General features: G+C 45.9%; 1 protein-coding gene across 1 annotated transcript; it reads left to right on the top strand.

Moving 5' to 3' along the window:
• Positions 1 to 1,295: 1,295 nt before the first annotated feature.
• On the top strand, positions 1,296 to 15,384 carry LOC119458203 (uncharacterized). Its single transcript, XM_037720027.2, has 5 exons — positions 1,296 to 1,501; positions 3,959 to 4,088; positions 7,504 to 7,649; positions 11,453 to 11,585; positions 13,931 to 15,384. The coding sequence occupies exons 1-5, from the start codon at positions 1,444 to 1,446 to the stop codon at positions 14,184 to 14,186; spliced, it is 723 nt and encodes a 240-aa protein (XP_037575955.1). The 5' UTR covers positions 1,296 to 1,443; the 3' UTR covers positions 14,187 to 15,384.
• Positions 15,385 to 15,629: the final 245 nt, after the last annotated feature.

Genomic DNA, 15,629 nt, shown 5'->3' with positions numbered 1-15,629 from the left:
CCTCTTTCCGGAGTGTCAGGATTGCCTCTAGTTCGCAAAGGCAGTCTGGCTTATTAGTAAACACCTTTAATCTGCACGATCTTCGAAAGTCCCTACTTGTAGTGCGTGCGCGTATGTATGTGACGCACGGAAGTGGTTTTACAGGTGTACAGGGTTTTGAGACCTCTGCGGAGACGACGAAAGCGGGTTCACAAGGTCGCGCGAACCAAAGGATGCAGGGCGATCTCTTTTTCGCGCCCCAGGCCACCATTTCCCTCTGCCGTAGCATTGCGAAAACGAAAGCCGTTCCCAGACTCTACAGCCCTTCTAGAGCCATCGTTGCTCGCCCTCGAAAACGGCACGCTACTTTCCCTCTCACCGCTATGGCCACGAAATCTCCCTCCGAAACCCTGTTTCTCCGTGCAGTCACCCCCCTCTACCACACCGAAAGCCCCACGCTCGCGATATACAGCGACTCCTGAATCCATTAAATGGCACGTTACGCAAGATCTTCGGGCGCGAGAGGGCTGCGAGTTCACGCGCTTGGATCACCCCCTCCCCGCGTGAAAAGGAAACTATCGCTTCGCGTCAATGGCGTTCACGCAGCGCCACGGCCAACCAATACCAACCGGCACGTATACACCTGTTACGAACGCACTACGGCAAGTTGACGTGACGTCGGCTATTGCCGACGGCTTTCTTTTGATTCCTCGTCGCGTCGCTAGGGAAGGGAAGGCAACGCCGAGGGAGGGAAACCGACAGGAAACCAGGCGGCTCGAGCGACGACTCGCAATAAACGACCAAGAATGGTCAAGGTGAACGGCAATCGTCGCAACGAGCGTGCTAGTTGAGAGCTGGCGTCCTCCTTCTCTGCGTCTAGCTCTTTCTCACGTCGGGCTGTTTCGCGAACGCCGCAGATCATCTACCACCGTTCTACACACACGCGCGCACACGCACACGCACACATACACACACGAACACACACACACACACACACACACACACACACACACACACACACACACACACACACACACACACACACACACACACACACACACACACACACACACACACACACACACACACACACACACACACACACACACACACACACACGCACATGCACGCACACGCACGCACACATACACACAGGCACGCACGCACAAAGACACACACACGCACACTATCATTCTCTTTCTCTCACTCTTTCTTTCCCTCGATCTCTACTTGGTCGGGTCTGTCGGCTGCGCGGCTGACGCTGTCTACCCTCCACGGCTTAGATGTCTCTCTTTATTTATGCTTGTTATCGCTTCTTTTCTTCCACTATTCAACGGCAGGAAGAAAGCGTTCCTTTTTTCCTCGTACGTAGGGGCGAGGTATTAAAATGAATCGGTGTTCCGGATCGGCACTCACTGACAGTTGGATACAGCCGGCAACGAGGCCGAAAAAAAATCCGCGACAATGTCGACGACGACGAGCGGCGTGATGGCTCTGGTGCTCCTCCTGGTTTCCTCGATCGGTAAGTATACTGTTCGGGCATTAGAGTTTACGCATGCACTTGTTGGCAAACGTTCGTCCAGTGCAAAAGAAACTCGAGGTGTAAGATTAGGTTAACTAACCAGTGCACTACATTCCGCGGGCATGGGTTGAAATTCAGCGTACCTGCATGAGTTTGGGTTCAGTATATGGGGGTGTGCCTTCGTTATGTTGACACTTTCATGCGCTTTATGATCATGTTAATTCGTGCTCGTGGTGCATTTTAATGTTTTTGTTGGTCACTAGACATTCCTTATTATAAAAGATGTGATCAAGGTAACGCAGGAACTATAAACTAAGTAGACATGGCGAGACATTTGTACCAGATTTAAGGCAAAATAGTTAAAAATTTGAAAAAGGGAACGCGTTTGTTATAGCGTACAGCGACAGACCCCCTAACGTGATGCGATAAAGTGATGCCGTAAGAGGTTACTATAACGTAGGTTGAGGTAGATTGTGATTGTGTAAAACGTGCTAAGGAACCGTGGCGTGATGAACCATGTGCTCTTCTCGGTCTTTTTCGTACGTCTCTTCATTTATGTAGACACAACAGGTCAAAAAAGAAGTGTTCACGTGCGGTATAACCCACGATGTCGTTCTTGTTGCCGAAGTAGAATTATTCTTCCTCGACGGTACGTGATCGTCAGAGATAACGCGACCTCATCTTCCTTTCTTTCTTTTTAATTCTATTTCACCATTAATTTTATCTAGAACACATGCACCGCAATTGCAGTTTTACTTAGTTATTTCTGTGATCCGCTGATGACAAGCATTCTTCGTACATAGAAAACGTGAGTTGCTCGCAATAATATCCTTCAGCTGATAGTACAGGCTTGCGTTTTCCCATCATTTCTTGTTCTTTGTGGGGCGTCAGGTCCATGTCAGTTTTCTTTCGGAAACGAGATCACCTTCTGTTGCAGGTGTGATGCAAACGAAGAAAGTTTCAGTGAAAAAAAGAAGAAGCTTTCCTGTAAATCATAGAACGAACTGCTCTCGTAACTCGCTGAAAAAAGAGATACAAGGTTAAATTACCAAAAGCGTTTAGTCATAGAAAGACACCTATCGAAACAAGATTGAAGCATTCAGTTACGTGAGCAGTGCTGCGGTATTTTTTTTAACTGCACAAACCATTGTGGAGCTTGCATATGTGCAGCAACACCATGCTGGTGCGCCAGCTATGCACATGTATGTCAGTCGTTTGCCCTACTATCGCTTTTTTTACGCTTACCAACCTCTCCACCAAAGCAGACTGGATGACCTGTTCAAAGTAATTCAAGCATAACATGGCTTTAAGGCTGACAAGAATAAAATCTGGGGCTATTTGTTTCTACTTATATCAGGAATGGTAACGCAGCGAGTAAAACGGAAGGCAGTGTGTGCGTGCGTTTTCTTGCGGTATTTTTTTCATGCTGCTTTACCATTCCTAACGATTTCAAAGTGTTTTCATAGCAGCCTTTGCAATTTATTCGTGTCGGGCCGATGGGTAGCCTGTTCTATTAATCTGGGGTTTTTGAACATGAAATTGCTCCTCAATGAACGCTGCAAAGAACTAAACCGCAAGTCACAAACATCAGCCCAATAATAAAATACCAGTATGCGAAGACAAACATTTTCATTAAGGTTTTTGGAAAATTGATTGAACTGTAACCTTTATGTAAAGCTTGCCTAGCGGGGCCACCGCCGATGTCGTCTAGATTCAAGTTTGCGGCTGACTACAAAGCAAGAAGAAAGACAGTTGCGACAACTGTGTTCCATCTCGCTCACAGTACTGCTACAATGTCGATGTGTCAAACTAACTTCATGTTTCGTGCTCAGATTTAGCAAGCGCTGAGTATTCTTGCAAGGCCGCTGCTTTTGTCAGCTTTGTGCACTACCGTACAGAACTGCAATCGTTGCAGTAGCAGCCTGTGAAAATCTGCAACATCACACATGCAACTCCAGCTCGTTTGAGAAGTATATAAAGCTTTATATAATGGTATATACTTTGTTTGGCTGCTTGAGATCATGTGCTTGTGCTCGCAAAGCTTTGCATAGCAGCTACTGAATAAGGATAATCACACTTTCTTTGATTTCACGCATGGGGCAAATTTTGTGGGCATATGTCACTTCTACCACACTCAACACAAAATTCAGACCTTTCCGAACAGGTTGACATGGATCATTAGGCTGAGATTGTTACTATATGCACGTTTGCTTTGCAACGTTTATTTTCAGACTGTCCCAACCAGGACAGAATGTATACAAAGACGGCTAACAGTGTTTGAGGCAATTTTATTGTATTCAATGCAGACTAAGACTTTATTGAATTCAATGCAGACGTACGGAATACTAAGTTAAGGGCGTTAGCCTGTTATAAAGAAGGTACCTTGCGATATTAGTTTGGTTTTTTAATCATGTAGTAGATGTGAAAAACACGCTGTGGTTGCTTCTATCGCTGCAGGTATCTCTCATGCACAGTTGAAACCTGAATGCAAGATTGAACAACTTCGCGAATGTGGATCGGACTACGTACCTTTCGTGACACGCACGTACCTCCACGAGGGAGGAGAAAAGTTCAAGGAGGCCTGCGAGTAAGTATAGGCAGCTGTATTGCATCTTTCGCGTGTATGACTTGTTCTGAACGCTTCATTTCGGTCTTCACTGCAGTGGTGTCTCTACGATTGCCTACCATTGTGATTCTGGTATTTCATCGTTCTCCACTTCTACAAGCTGATTAGCTTATGGCGTGTCTTTATGCATCGACTATATTTTCATGGATTCTACCGAACTGATGCTAGATGCTTGCAATTATGCATATTTTATTTTTGTATTCTTAATTTTTTCTGTCATTTCTTTCCATTTGACAATAAAACCCTGTAAGAAAGCCACTGACAGAAGTTGCCAACAATTGCAATATTGTCAGACAAATCAATCAGCCAATCAACCTAGCATTTCTAGGCTTCCGCTTTGTTTTCAGATGATCTTGCAGCAACATTGGGGAGCTTTCGCGTATACCTGAAGACCTACACTCATGCCGCGCAGAACCAAAGCGCATTAGAACTCGGATTGCGACGAGCTATCGCGTTCCGCTTACCCGCTGTCGCGAATGTGTTGGCAGCGACGTAGTGACGACCATATAAGGTGGCATATATTTGTTTCGGAACGTCGTGAAAACACAAGAGAATTTCCTAGTTATCGGAAAACTAGGCGGAAGAATTGAAAGAGAAGGATGAAGCAGAAGAAGAAGGAGAGAATATTGCTACTGAATATATTCCAGAGCAGTGTTAATGGCAATTTTCGCGAGTGTTACCCCCTTGGCTGTTTAACGGTAAGACCGCAAAGGTAAGACCTCATAACTAAGACCGCAAAGGCAACGGTAAGACCTCATTACTAAGAGCCTAACTATTGTTTCAAAGGACCCTGATATGCTGGTGTAAAACAATCATGGGTTTCGAGCACTTATTATTGCTAGTCTACTGTCACAGGGCAATTGACAGCACCAATAATTTCGTCTTGCTTCACTTCGGTTTTCTCTTAAGTCCTCGTGCATAGTAGTACTGCTTTCTGCTCAAGCTTCATCGATTTCTTTTTCCTGACTTGTTATTGCTGCGCATATGTGAGAAACGTCAGGCTGCAGGTGCACTAAGCACTTATCGAAACATGAATAGAACCTCTGTATATGGACGAGGAGCAACCCTGGTGGTTTGAAACAGGCGCTTTACGCTGTGTTTTGCAGATATCTTGTCACGGAGACAATAAACTGAATTGCAGTCGCGAAAGTAGCATCTACAGGTGCAGCTACACATCAGACTTGCGGAGCTAATGTTTTTTAAGGACAAATTTTTGTGAGGCATTCCAGGAGTGCACAGAAGTTTATATGTGGACTAGTCGATTAGAGGTCAAATCACTGCACCATGTTTCCGAAGGCATTCACCTCAAATGAAGATGGTGACACTTAACCTATTTGTGTACATTTAAACACAAGGTCACCCGCCGGGGTGGCTCAGTCAGCTAAGGCGTTGCGCTGCTGAGCACGAGGTCGCGGGATCGAATCCCGGCCCCGGCGGCCGCATTTCGATGGAGGCGAAATGCAAAAACGCCCGTGTGCTTGCGTTGTAGTGCACGTTAAAGAACCCCAGGTGGTCAAAATTAATCCGGAGCCCTCCACTACGGCGTGCCTCATAATCAGAACTGGTTTTGGCACGTAAAACCCCAGAAAGAAGTTAAACACAAGGTTAAAGTATCCGCCTTTATTCCCTCAAAACAGTACGTTTTCAAACTTTTCCTCTGTCACAGTTTTAAACGCACATCGTTATAAGGTCCTCAGGAAGCGTGCCTATCCGCGCTTAGAGACCTCCGTGCACAGGGTGGTCAGGTGGTTTTGAGGTTTTGAATTGGCAGTTAGTTTATCGATGACAAAAACATGACTTTTTAATTTGAATTCCGACTCCTGTATGAAAGAATCCCACCGCTTCAACGATGAAAATGAAGATTAACATAGGATTCTCGTTGCCTTTTTTTCAGTGACTACTCCATTTTACTTTGTTCATAAATTTCATAAAATAAACGAGAAATAAGGCGAAAATATCAGTTTTTGCATCAGGTATTATTTAATAATACAGAGCATGCGTAATATTGGCTAATTTTTAATGAGAACAGGCACTCAGACTAAAGATAAAAGCCTGCCGCGAAATCTTTCAGTTGAAGCAAAGTCCGCGGTTGTTGGAGGTCAACACGAATGTTTCACGTGGACGCATGAATGAGATACAATTACACACGGTGTTGAGAAATCAATATTTATCACATACGCGAGTGTCTTCCAAGAAGCATTGAAATGTTCTCAATGCTTTCTGATGGAATGATGTTGGATGGACAATAGCCTAACATCTTGACAAGAACGGTCCACGCGAATTGCACCAGTACTTGTCGTGCAATCCACAGCCTAATGTTGAGTACATATTTACCCAAGGTTTCACTGCAAAAACTCTGTATTCCGATGGTTACACACCATTCAGAGAAAATTCGTCCTATGAGCTAAAGGCATCTCTGACAACTTGAGGGCGCAGCAGCACTTACGTCTGCCATTTTATTATTTTTTAAATTTATTTATACAGGTACCTCACGTGGGAACATTCTGTGAGGGGGGGGGGGGGGTGCTGCATATTTTATCTTCTCAGCGCTTCCCCAAGTGATGAGACTGTTCTATTATAGTTACCAGAGAACTATCAACGCAACGAAAAACAATTCGTTGCTTCTATTCTGTTATCAATCACTGATATAATGAAGCAACATCAGTGTTCTTAAAAAAAGCAACGTGAAGAATATTTTTAATATGTCGCGCATTGGCATTACCGGCCGTGGCGCTACATTTCGATGAGGGCGAAATGCACAAAATAAGAAAAAGGCACTGGTTTGTGTTCCAGGTTTAGTATAGGTTTTCAATATGAATGCGGAACGCTATGGTGTCTTCATAGACCTAGTGCTGCTGTGAGACGTTGCAATCAATTGATCAATCAATCAATCAATCGATCGATCGATCAATCAATCAATCACTGCCCTCAAAAACACTGCAAAGCAGCACCCAGTAAGAAAACACACAGAAATACAGGAAACAATAAGAAGCGAAACGTACATGATTAAAAAGAATTACGCGAATGTCCTATTTGCAACAGACCTTTGTTTTTGTTCTATTCGAATGTGGAAGCAGAAATTCGTCAGATATTACAATATTGAACAAAAACTGGTGAAGTGCACTACACGAAGAGATAGCTATGGTAAGGTGATCAAATAGAAATCTTACGGCGAAAGAAGAATTCTATGACAGAGATATAGCCAATGAGCGTGAAGAATAAGGGGTATATAAGGGGCTCAAATTTTATCTCATTCATAAACATACGAAGTAACAGAAAATGACAAATGTGACCGACTTGCATTTTTCAGCAAGAATGAATGAATGAATGAATGAACAAATCATGCAATAAACTGTTCATGAACTGTCTCACACAGGCTAGACAGCAAGCAGATCGCTTGCACGCTCAAGTTCGTCGAGGAATGCCTGGAGGGTCTGCCTCGGGTCGCCGGCCAGCTGGCTATCAAGGCAATGGAGGAGAGCTATGAGGCTACTTGCACCGAAGGCACCGACCAGCACAAACGTGAGTGCCGTTTTCTTTTGTGTAACAAATGCCACTCCTATCATCATCATCATCACCAGGAGCATCATCATCATCAGCCTATATTTATGTCCACTGCAGGCCGAAGGCCTCTCCCGGCGATCTTCAATTACCCCTGTCTTGGGCTAGCTGACTCCAACTTGCACCTGCAAAGTTCCTGACTTCATCACCCCACCTAGTTTTCTGCCATACTCGACTGCTATCTCTTGCTATCTCTTGCTATCCATTGTGTAACTCTAATGGCACACCGGTTATCCATCTTACCCATTACATGGCCTGCCCAGCTCCATTTCTTCTTCGTAATCTCAACTAGAATACCGGCCATCCCCGCTTGCTCTCTGATCCACACCACTCTCTTCCTGTCTCTTAACGTTAGGCCTAACATTTTTCGTTGCATCGCTCTCTTGTGCGGTTCTTAACTTGTTGTCGAGCTTATTCGTTCCTATAACGCCACCCCTATAACGAACGAAAATACTCGGAAGCCTTCATGGCATTGACAGCTCTGCGCCGCCAGCTCCTGCACACGGCACCCCTTTTGTGCATCTTCATTTTTACACAATCAAAAAACACCCTATGGGAGGACCTTCCGTCCTCCTTGACCAAACCTTAGGGTGCCAGGTCACAGTGCCGGAATATTTTTCGTCCTATTGGATTTTGTTTTAATGTCATGCTGCTTTTGATTACAATTGAATACCCCTATAATTTTATTTTTAATTGCTTTAAACCCTGTAAACTTCGTTGGTGCGAGTTTTTTCTGATATTTACTTTTGCCTGCGTTCTCACGAATCAGGAAATTAAGTTTACTGGGGTTGACACCCGCGAAACATGGTGCAAGTACGTTGATACGAACTGCAGAACAGGACGGCGCACAGGGAAAGAGAGGGAGCAGTCGGACACCCATTGCAACGCTGTTTATTAAAAAAAAAAAGATGGGGATGTATGAAACATCGATAGTGTCAAGTGACAGTCTCTGCTAGAAAAAATACGAGTCAACCGAGAACAGAAGCGGAAAAGAAAATAGTGACAGATGGTGCACTTACGCACGAGGCTGCCCTTCCTATGTATGAACCTTAGTCAAGGATCGAAGCGCCTGCATGGCACGGGTCCAGTTAAATAAGCTTTTTGGTTAAGCAGTGCTAAGCAGATGGGCAACAGACTAATCGACTTCGCAGCGGGTTCGAACGCTGCAAAGCTACACGCGGTCTATGAAAGACGCCTTTGTGGACGGCTCCGGGTGAATTTGACCCCTTTGTGCTGTTTAATATGCACGCAAATGTCAGTACAGTAGCGTTTTTGGGTGCCTCCCCCAATGGTGAACGGTCGACTCCTATGTGAATCAAACTTGTCACTTAAGAAAAGCGAAGCACGAAGCCTGGTCGTAGGACCCAGCTTTCTGATCACACGACCCGAAATAGTACAAAACGCATAGTTATCACCATGCGTTTTTGCGCCTTCGTTCCATCTGTTTGACGCTGGTTGGTTGTGAATAGTTCTGGCCAAAAACTATCCTTGTTTTCCTCATTGGCTCAGGCCGACGGAGCCCGACACACTTGGCAAACGTCACGTAAACGCGGTCAGGGCTGGCCGGCGATGCGCAGCGAAAAATAAGGAACTGGAACCTCGCTTTTTACGATCGGCACACTCGGCTCGGCACCCGGTATGCCGCTGCAACCTTGCCTGGCCAACAAACAAGTTGATGAAGACACCGTCGTGTAGCGTTTCGTAAGCCCGATTTCTGACTGGACGCGTTCGCCTCGGATCTACTTAAACGATCGCGTGGCACTGCAAAACTAGCAACGAATTTATTTCTAGAACTCTCACTAACCCACCGTGTGTGCTCAGTCAGCTAAGGTGTTGCGCTGCTGAGCACGAGATCGCGGGATAGAATCCGGACCGCGGCGGCCGCATTTCAACGGAGGCGAAATGCAAAAACGCCCGTGTGCTTGCGTTGTAGTGCGCAATAAAGGACCCCAAGTTTTCAAAATTAATCCGGAGCGCTCCACTACGGCGTGCCTCATAGTCAGAACTGGTTTTGGCACGTAAAACACCAGAAAGAAGAAGAAGAACTCTCGCTATGTAACTCGCACAATGCGTATAAAAGCATGGATAAAAACGAAGAAGGGTAACCATAAGCTGACCTATGGGATTTAGCGGAATGATAGGTGAAATACCACGTAAGCTGTCACATTTTCCCGCCGACGAGGCTCACGTAGGCGTGACGTATACTTCGCCTTCGGCATACAATGATTTCCCTCGCGTATCCGCGCTTCTCCCATGATTTCTCCTTGACCCAACCGCTGAAGCTACCCACCATAGATTAACGCAGTTAACTTTTAGATTCCGCGAAGCAATTTTGAATTGCAGAGGTTCTCACATGCATTCAGTCATGCCTGTAAAAATCGTATTTCGGTGCCTTGCTTTCTTCACGGTCGAGCCACAAACAGTGAATATAGTTTGCATGCGCGACAGTCTGCACATAACTTAAGTGGAAAAACGCACGTAACATCTGGTACTGCGTTTTTCAAACGTGTTTCACATTTTCATAACAAACATAAGAAGCTTCGAACATGAATAGCCTGCTCTTTTTAGTGCCAGGTAGTTGAAAGCAGGCGATGAAACGCCAGTGTTCTCGCATGTCAAATCAAACAAGCCGTGATCAGGGATTTATGTGTGGGAAATAAATTACATGTACCTATAGACATATTGAGTGCCGAAAAAACCGCGGCGTGCTGAAGGAACTCTTTGAAGACAATGTTTGCTTTACTGAAGATCGAGTTAGGGTTCGTAGGATCGTAGCAACTTCCGCCTCGTCAAATAAGGACAATTTCGGGCCTTCTAGTGCACGGAGAACAGCGAAGAAGGCGTCAAAGTGAAGCTTGGAACGAAAAAGACGCACCCAGTTACCGTAGAACTAAGTACGGAGCAATAACAGCGTCTAATTAGCCATAAAAGGTCGAAACCAAACCCAGGTTTGCTGGTTCAAACTGCGCGTGCCTAAAACCGGAACCGGGAGTGCGGCTTTATTAAACGTAAAATGTGGGCCGATCCTGGAGATAGTAGTTAAAAAAACAACAAACCACATTGCACACAATTGCCCCTAGTAGACGTCGTCTTTCTTCGATTTCAAGCGCTCTTGACTCGCCTTTAATTCTCAAGAGCTACCAAGTTTAAAAAAATTGAAGCACGTCGTTTAAAATTCATAATGCTGCACCAAAACGAGATAAAGCAGTTATGTAAACTGCTACATTTACAGCATAATAAACTGGCCAATTTGTTGACAAATTTTTTGACTAGCACTAAATATATAGTGCAACCGACGGTGGTTCGCTCCGGACCACCGCCAATTACACTCCGCTCCGTTAAGGCAGGACGTGTGGTGAGTGAGCTCCTGAACAATCCTTTGATGCGGCGAACGTGGTGTAAAACAGGGATCGGGGACATCAAAGAGGTAGGACGTAATGTTAAAGCATTTCTCTCGCATTTACCGCTAAATCGCCATTCAAGTTTTTCCGCAGCATCAGTGATCAAGTTCATATACTGGTGAAACACAGACACCTATGTCGCATAAATTCACGTAAACCGTGATAGTGCCACAATTACGCGTCTTAGAACAGTTTCGGGGAAAATAGCGTCGTTCCGAGCTGCGGCAAAGCTCGAAAAGTGGCCGAAATGTTCACAAGTCTTGCGCGTATGCGCTGACAGACTTTCTAGCTATAGTGATTTTCACGAGACGCTGCATCGCTAACAATCGTCCCTCCTCTTGTTTGCCACGTTCCTTTTTACAGTGTACAACAACGCCGTCAAGTGCCTGAACTCAGCCGGCACGAAGCTGCACAAGTGCATGGGGTCACTCAGTGATACGCTGCAGCGGGCCACGGGCAAGGCACCCCCGAAGGAGGTCATTCACTACTCCTGCTGGTAAGCTCATACTACGAATCTTTCATATAGGCTTAGAGCACTTTCGTTTCGGTCGCCAATCTCATTGGAAGTGCGCGGCGGTGTTAAATGTTTCAGGTCGGACATCGTTTTCTTCAACTTAGGCACCATGTGCTGAAGGTTTGCACATTTGACACCACCGTTAAAGCACTCCGCTTAGTGAGCGGTGGAATCAAGATGGGAGAGAGAGAGAGAGCAAGCAGAGGAAAGACGTCCAGCTTGGTATCCCACATGAGGTTGAAAGAAACGGGTAATAGAAAGAGCAAAAGAGAGAAAGAGTGAGCTCTGGGTGCACCCGAGTGGACGCACATAAGGACAACAAATGGTCACTAACACCGGTGCACTTCCCGAACTGTATCAGTGCACGGACAGCCTTTTGTGCCAGCGACGGATGTGGCCATGGGCTCAAGTGTCGTTTAGGGACGCGGCAAGCATTCGACGTGACATCTCCGATTGCTTGCCATCCGGCAAGAGTATCGGAGATCTGAAACTATCGAAGTGTGCATGTTCCGCATGACTGAGCGTGGTTGAGATCGAGATTAAGAGCACGAACACTTCCGAACTTCAGTCCTGCATAACTCGATGCGTACCCTTCAGACAAACAACGAAGAGTACGTGTGTCCTTTCCGTTTGTAATGCTGCCTCAGTTTTCTTTTTCGCATCCCAAGCGGCTAGTGTCGGCCACGATGGGATGATAAATGAGAGCGTCGTAGCTCCTTCTGGCTGGAGCAAGGTGCCTATAAGCCTTAGCGTAGGCCGAACACTCACTACCGTTTCCTTTTCTGGGACCCTATTTAGTAATAAGTCTTTTCATTTCCTAGTTTTGCCATTACACTCATGATTTCCCGCATTCCTTAGCTCAGCGATCGGCCGCTCGCCGCCACATATGATAACCAATTAATGGAATCAGGAGAAAAGAATCCGTGCAAAGTGCGGCAGCTTGCCCCTTTAGTGACGGTCAAGCGCAAAACACTGATACCGCAAGGGCTTTAGCAATAGCGCGCGTTCACCACTCACTTCTGCAGATGCGATACAGGGAACACAGCGACCGTTATTGCAACTGTAATGAGTATTATATAAAACATAGAGGTGATGACGTGCTTGCGACTCCCTGAAATTGTTTCCGGCACCTGCAATGCGGAAAGCTATGGTCTCCGAAATTTCATTGTATCTTTTTGAAAGCTCCGTCATTGATGGGCGGGTTTTGGGCACCACATATACCTTTCAACAGAATCGGTTGGCATAACGAGCTGTTGGCTTCAGTTCGCAATTCGAGGCAGGACAGCTCAGATTAAAGAGAAATGCGCGGTTCTGGAACATACTAAAATAGGCGCGGAGACGAGTTAGCTACGCATCGTCCTGAAGATGCTCCGCCCGAGCTGGTTTTGCCGGGTCACAAAGACTACGGGTCAATTCAATCAGTGCCACGTGGATATAAGACATGAGGTCTGATCAATAGAAAAATACCTATGCAGAATTCATTGCAATGCGGTACTAATTATTGTGCCAAGAGACCAGAGGTTTCAACGGACTATTCTTGGTACTACCGGAAACCTAAGTTGTTGAACAGCCGCTCGCCATTTGAAGAATTATGTATTGAATAAAGAAAAAAATGAAGTAAAAATGGAATTGGCGGTTATCATGACCATTTTGGTGTTTTGATCAAGCATGGTGATCAAGAATTATCGCCTTAGTAGATGTGTGCGAAAGTTTGGCATTACGTGCGGCAAAACTCGGAACCATGACGATAGAGCTTAAATTTTAGGTACGTGCGCGGATTCCTCTACGTTATCTTCAATTTCCAACAGTACTTCAAATTATAATGTCTTACCTCATGGAAAGGGAGGTGTACGTTATGTTGCACTGCGCGTGGACGCTGGTCGTATAGTCATCTATTCCACGCTAAAACCAGCCCTCGGAGTTCCAAAGTTTCCTCTCGCCCAAGAACAGGTGGAACGTAATATTCGTCAGCGTTACTGATCAGACAGAAAGTGGCTTATTCAACAAGATATTACCTAAGGTCCAACTCGACCCTCTAATGTAAAGTACGAGTAACCACATGGACATTTTAACGAGTTTGATGAAGACAATTTGTTCATCTTCCACGTTGCACTACGAACAACTGACTACTACAATGTGTGCAAATGTGAATTCGACTTGTGTAAATCACCACAACAAATTTTTTAGATGGTATTATTCACCCGCATAATGAAAGCTTTCTTTTGTTTGTTTGTTTGCACCACTCCTCTAGCTTCCTTGTAAATTCCTCTCAAGACGGAAGTGCAGAGTTGAACTGAAATCGAACTCCTCGCATTGATTCCTCGCAGTGCGTACCACGACTCACTGGACTGCGTGGAAGACGCCGTGTCCGCCTGCGACACGGACGCCGGCAAGGAGTTCATGACGGGCAGCATGGAGAGCATCTTCGGCGAGACCCTCAGTCTGGTGTGCGGCCAGTACTCTCGCGGATCGGCGGCCTGCAAGCAGCTGCCGGCGCTGCCCGAACTCGCTCCCGACGAGACCAAGATCAACAACGTCATCGAGCTGGCCGTCAGAGTGGCCAGTTCGCTGGGGAAGAACTAGGCTCCTGGTCCTACGGTCCTGATATGGACACATGCCTCGCCTTTAACTTACGTCCTGTTACTCACTATACTCTGTTCCCTTGGCGGAAAGTTTCCGATGAAGGCTTGTGTCTGGAAATTGAGGTACTTTAGTGCAATCATATCGTGTCATAGAGGCCGAAGGCCAGCTGATGGCGGCGTAAGCCGCCCTGCCGATGCCCACACAGATAGCAGCTGTTGTTGCTGAACGCGAACTCCGCTCATTCAACTGATTGGGCTGTCATTTTAATGCCATTGTATAAGCATTTGTGTGATATACATGTAGCCCCAGCTGTCAGCGTCTGTCTCTTGCTGTTTAGATGTAACAGGTCATTACTGCTACACGTCAATACTAACGTCTGGCGCTGTGCGCGAAATCACGCCATCTAACTTTCCTGAGCACATCACGGAAGCCTCACATTCACACACTCACACTCACATTGGCCACGAGCTGTGACGCGAAGAAGCATTTCTTAACCTCCGCGGCCAGCGGCCGCTTCCTCTGCTTTCGCCATGCAGGTTGCACGATTACCTTCGTATGGCTCAAAGTGGCAAAGGATCAATAAATGTAGACACAAAGCTCGAGACAGCTCGATCGAGGATCTAAAGAAGTTCTTCGTTTTTCTGAAAGTCATAGTGCTAACTCTGCCGTAATCGTGGTGCCACGCTTTTTATGACGTCGGGGTAACGCGCATTTCCGAGGAGATTTTTGCCTCTTCACGCATTATAGATTGAAAGCAGGCAGTGGTAAGTAGGGAGATTAACTAGACGAACGTCCGGTTTGGGTGCCCTATGCGGCAGATAAGTAGGCGACTTGGTGCTAGAGCATTCGCTTTGGTATTTGTATAAACTCTTGCTTTTTGCTAGTCTACTCACAGCATCCTCGTCGAACGGACTGCATTCTACGCATTTCCATGATATTCATTACGTGTGACTGTGTCCTGCTTGATGCGGAAACCTTCATGTAATGTGGACTTTTTCGGCACGCTGTGCGCAATGCAGGAATGTTGATTCCTCGTAAGCGGTGCGCCCAAGTTTTCTGCGCTACGAAAACGGATGTTTGCTCGATGCCTGGTGTGCATTGACAGAATAAGAAACGCTTCTGTGATAGGTTAAGTATGAAAGCATATATATTTTTCAACCGGGATATGAGTCACAAAAATAAAAATGTTGACCGTTCATTTTGTCTCGTTTGTCTTTTGCATGCCGTGAACGCTGAATAATGTATATCGCTCTGCGTCCAGCTTTTGAAAGCAACCTGAAAATAAAGCGCCCAAGGTTATAGGCCCTAAATTTAGGCGCTTTATTTTCAGGGACTACACCACCCGAAGGAAATGTGAATCTCCTGAGGGCTCCTCACAGGTGGTATTCTTTTTACTCTTTTTATACAGTAGCACCAACGTTTGTGTCTGTATTGCCTGCATTT

Source organism: Dermacentor silvarum, chromosome 7, assembly GCF_013339745.2.
Source record: "Dermacentor silvarum isolate Dsil-2018 chromosome 7, BIME_Dsil_1.4, whole genome shotgun sequence".
Lineage (NCBI taxonomy): Eukaryota > Metazoa > Arthropoda > Arachnida > Ixodida > Ixodidae > Dermacentor > Dermacentor silvarum.
Note: the sequence above shows the minus strand (reverse complement) of the source record. Positions and strands in the feature narration are given on the sequence as shown.